We start from the raw sequence: 4,308 nt of genomic DNA on the forward strand, positions 1-4,308 counted from the left end.
CCGGAGTGACTGCAAGCACAAAGAGAGTTGGATGGAAAGTCAAATGCTATTTCGGCTCTCCTGCAACCATGCTGGTCGTAAGTCCTATGAAGATTCGTTATCAGAACTGTAATTTGGTTACCACTACAACAGTTTCAGGCTTCCTTAGCAGCACCTCGCTGGAGCTGCTGAGGTTAAAGACAATTTTTTATTTATTTTTTTTTTTCCTAAGCTCTCTGAACGATCATTAAACATGACTGCTAAAGCAGCAAACTGTCAAAGTTGTTTCATTTATTTCTTCATATCACAGCTGTACAATTTTCATACATACAGCAGGAAATGCACATTGGTTACACAATGGCATTTGGCTGCATTTCCAAGTATAATACAGTAAGTGCAACTCCACTTAAAAATGTACATTTATACAACTTAAACAAATTAAGGATTGCTACACTACTATCTGTGACAGTATAAAGCTTCATTTATGTTAAGTCTCATTACTAAACCACTTCCTGGTTAAATATAAAACATATTCAATCCTTTTAAAATGGCCCTTGTGGTACTTGGCCAGCATATAAAATATTTGTTGTGTAAAATTTTACCATTAACTTTTTTTTTTTTTTTAAAAATAATCCTCTAAGCCTATTTAAACATTTGCTATTGAACTGTTATACTGACACTTTGTAGCAGGAACCAAATTTTTTACCCTCCTTTTGTTCGCTCTTTTTTGCACTGCTTACCATCGAAAGAAGTTACATTTGTGATGTATTGCAGCTTTATTCCCATACAACCAGATGGCTAAACTATTTAACAATTTTGCTCAAAAGGTAAATAACATTCTTCAATAAAGAAAACAAAATTACATTTCAGAGATATTTGTCATCAAAATTTTAATGGGTAGAGTGCTACCAGCACTGGGGGGGGGGGAAAAAAAAAAAAAAAAAAAGTATTAATTTATCTTTTAAGACCCACCCAAATATTCAGTTTAAACTCTTATAACTTTACTTTTGGAGTACATTGGTCCACAGACCACAGTCTTTAACGTTACAGTTTACCAAATGAAAAACAAAAATTGCTTATTGCCGTCCCTATAACAGGAATGGTTCAGTTTTAAACCTCCTTTAAAAATATACATTTTACAATCCTTTCACCTCAACAAAGGTGACGCTGACAATAAATACACTGGTTTGGTGGTTTTATTTTTCTTCACTGCGAAAAGTCCACAAACTACCTGTTGTAGGCCCTTTCTTTTTTAGACTTCTCCAACGCCTTGTCCATAGTTTTCTCGTTTTCTCCTCTACATTTGGGGCAGTACCATTTGCCCTTTGGTTTATGATTGAGTCCCACGCAGGAAAAGTGAAACCACTCAATGGGGCACTCATCATTATCGCATCCTATCATTTCTCCATAGGAGACTTGGTTGCACAAGCAGTATGTTGGCTCGTTAGGGTCAATGGGAAGGTCTGGGGGAGACGCTTCCCTCTCTGCTTTAGCCTTGGATCGTTTCTTCTTCTTGGACGTTTTTGCTTTCTTCTCCTTTGGAGTTCCCGAGGTGATGTCATCATGATCGTGATTATTTGAAGCATTTTCTCGATTCTCATTATTTCTTTGCCGCCTCGATCGCTTATTGTTGGGCTTTTCAGCCTGCGTGATTGTCTCGTTCTTTGACTTGTCTTGGCTGGCCTTCCCGCTGTTTCCAGTGGTATCGTTAGTCTCTTGACAAGTCTCAAACAGTTCCACGTGGCTGTCCACTTGCCTGGTTCTGTTCTCAACCAGCTCCACCATCTGACTGACGATTTGGATCTTCTCGTCCCCCAGCTCCTGACTCCGAATCAAGGCTCTCTGTATGCAGTGCAACATCCTCCTCTTCTGCACCGCATCTGTCTCTCGCTTAAATTTTTCATAGTAATCGTCCAGGTCCTTCAGAATCTCTGCAAGGAAGGAACAAAAACCGTAAATATTTTCGACAAGGAGAATGGTGGAACAAAGCCTTCCCACGTCCTTCCCTCCGCGCAGCAACACCTTACTCTCTTTTTGTCACGCACAAAGCTGATCAAAGCCAGATTCCCTGAAGCTGGTATCTGACACAGGGCTCATGACTCCAGTGGATTACTTTCACGCTAGTCAGTCCCGCAGGACTAGAACACAAATGCCAATTTGGGGGGGGACGAGGGGGGCAGAAAAAGGGGACTAAACAGAACCTCACACGTGTTGACAATTCTTCTCTTGAAATGTATTGGTAATTAAAAAGAACTAACTAACTAAACAAATGTACACACACCACCAAAAGTTCCAAAATTGTTTGTAAAATTAGAGGGGGAATTAGCAGATTGTTTTCCTGGACATCTTTTGTATAACAACATTCATCATTTTTAATGAATGACTGAGAGTGGGAGAGAGTGGGACAGAAAGAAAGCACAGACCGGTGTAGAAATCAGATGCTGAGTTACTTAATAATCACTGTCATGCTTGACAGCTGATGCAGAACAACTCCAAATAAGCGGGGCTAGACCCTAGGCTATGGCAAGTTTCATCCGGCACTGCAGAGTTATTTTTGCTGAAAGTGCGAGGCCACTTAAATCCCTAGGACTGCAGAATTGGGATTACAATATCCATGATGTTTAGATGATTTCCTCCCTATACTTTCTGTAAGAAAAAAAAAAAAATGTTGCTTACTTTTTAAAACACAGAAATATAATCTTCATTAAATATTTACTGCAGAGAAGGAGATTAAAAAGTTGGAAGGTAACATTAAAGATGATATGCCACAATTGGAGCAGCTAGAGCTTCTGATTTAAAATGCTAACATCGAGAATATGTTAGATCTTGAACTGCACCTCAAGGATTGTTCCAACAGCGTGTAAGAACGTGGCACAAAAGTGTTTAAAGTTTCAAGAACAGTTCTAGAAACCTGACTTTAAGCAATGCTTTTGCGTTTTCCTACGATACGCAAATCAACTCAAACATACAGGCCACCCAGCGTTCCCATACCTAGCCCTCAAAACCACGCAGAATGTTTTTCCCCCCCATCTCCTTCTCTGATTTTTTTCCCTTCCTCGCAGGTTAGAACTTTCTGCCTTAGAGAAGCAGAACACACTGAGATCTAGAAAATCTAACCTCGATTCACCTAACAGAAACCAGGATCTCATATACATGCAAATGGCATTACCAAAACTGTCTCTGAACTTCACAAGTATGAACTTACTCCTTTTTTTGTTTGTTTGTTTTAAAATAAAGAGAATGTGGTAACAGAAATTTACATATGCAACCAATAGTTATCCCATGACTTAGGTTTTGTCTTGCCTGGGTAGATTTTCTGAACACAGGCATTCCAAATTTCTTGTGAAGATGTGGAAAGTTTATGCGAGTTTTACTTTAGTTTTAGAGCTGCAGCCTATGCTCCTCACATCAGTTCAGCGGGACCTTCAGCAGGCACTGCAATATAATCTATCTGATCAAAATTAGTATTTCGAGGTGTTATTAACTATCTTAAGCAAATGCCTTTTTTCCAACTTAAAAAAAAAAAAAAACACCACAAAAAACCCCACCAAAAAACTCCTCAAAACACCCACGCAAAAAATCCCACTAATTAAAAAAAAAAAAAAAACAAACCAACCGTAGAGAAGATTAAGCATTCAGGAAGACTAAAAATTCAGCGTCAACTATTTTCCACGGCTGAAACGCAGAAGTTTTATGTTCCAAGTTTTGTCACTTGACTGACGTCACCAGTTTAACCCATCTGAATCTGGTACACAGGGATCTTTCATGAAGAGTACTCTCTCTCGATACCACAAAATAATCAGCGACTTAACGACTTCCATCAGGCATTAGGAAAACTCCAATTCTAGTACTGCCTAACGGCAAGTCCGTGACATTTACGCTACGGCACCACACCACCTCCCGAAACTGCTGTATTATGGCAACAGGAGACATAGTTGGCTGCCACGATCTCGCACTCTGCAAAGCCCTGCCGGGCAGCGGCACGTTTAGCGCGTAAGACAGCACACGAGAGGCGCCTTTTCACAAACGCCCGCAACCAGAAAGGGCTGCTTGCTTAGCCTCAAGCGTCGGAAACGTGTCGTTTCAAGCAGCAGCGCCGGTACCGGCTAGAAGGAACAGCTTGACAGCTGCCTACTACGGCTCGGAGGAGGATGGCACCACCGTTCCTCAGGCCGGCGTGTTGGGCAGAAGTTGCCCGCCCTGCGGAGGCTGCCTGTACCAGGGGTTCCAGACAACTGCCTTCCCCTGGCGTGCTGGAACAGAAAGACCAGAAAGCAGAGTTTTGCATGATTTGTGCGTTACGCAATGGTTCACCAGCTGTGAACGCAC

At 41.1% G+C, this 4,308-nt stretch overlaps 1 protein-coding gene across 4 annotated transcripts; it reads right to left on the bottom strand.

Annotated features, from left to right (window-relative positions):
• Window positions 1-269: 269 nt before the first annotated feature.
• Window positions 270-4,302, bottom strand: ING1 (inhibitor of growth family member 1). Of its 4 annotated transcripts, none has more exons than XM_009645736.2 (2): window positions 4,083-4,302; window positions 270-1,910 (listed from the first exon to the last, which is right to left on the bottom strand). In XM_009645736.2, exon 2 carries the CDS (start codon window positions 1,837-1,839, stop codon window positions 1,207-1,209), a length of 633 nt encoding a protein of 210 aa, XP_009644031.1. In that variant the 5' UTR covers window positions 1,840-1,910; window positions 4,083-4,302; the 3' UTR covers window positions 270-1,206. The 4 variants fall into 4 exon arrangements, with proteins under 4 accessions (XP_009644031.1, XP_035757052.1, XP_035757050.1 ...); XM_035901159.1 differs by having other exon boundaries at window positions 4,115-4,277; XM_035901157.1 differs by lacking the exon at window positions 4,083-4,302 and adding an exon at window positions 3,596-4,056.
• Between the last annotated feature and the right edge of the window lie 6 nt (window positions 4,303-4,308).

Source organism: Egretta garzetta, unplaced genomic scaffold (assembly GCF_000687185.1).
Source record: "Egretta garzetta isolate BGI_Z169 unplaced genomic scaffold, ASM68718v1 scaffold168, whole genome shotgun sequence".
In the NCBI taxonomy this organism is placed as follows: Eukaryota; Metazoa; Chordata; class Aves; order Pelecaniformes; family Ardeidae; genus Egretta; species Egretta garzetta.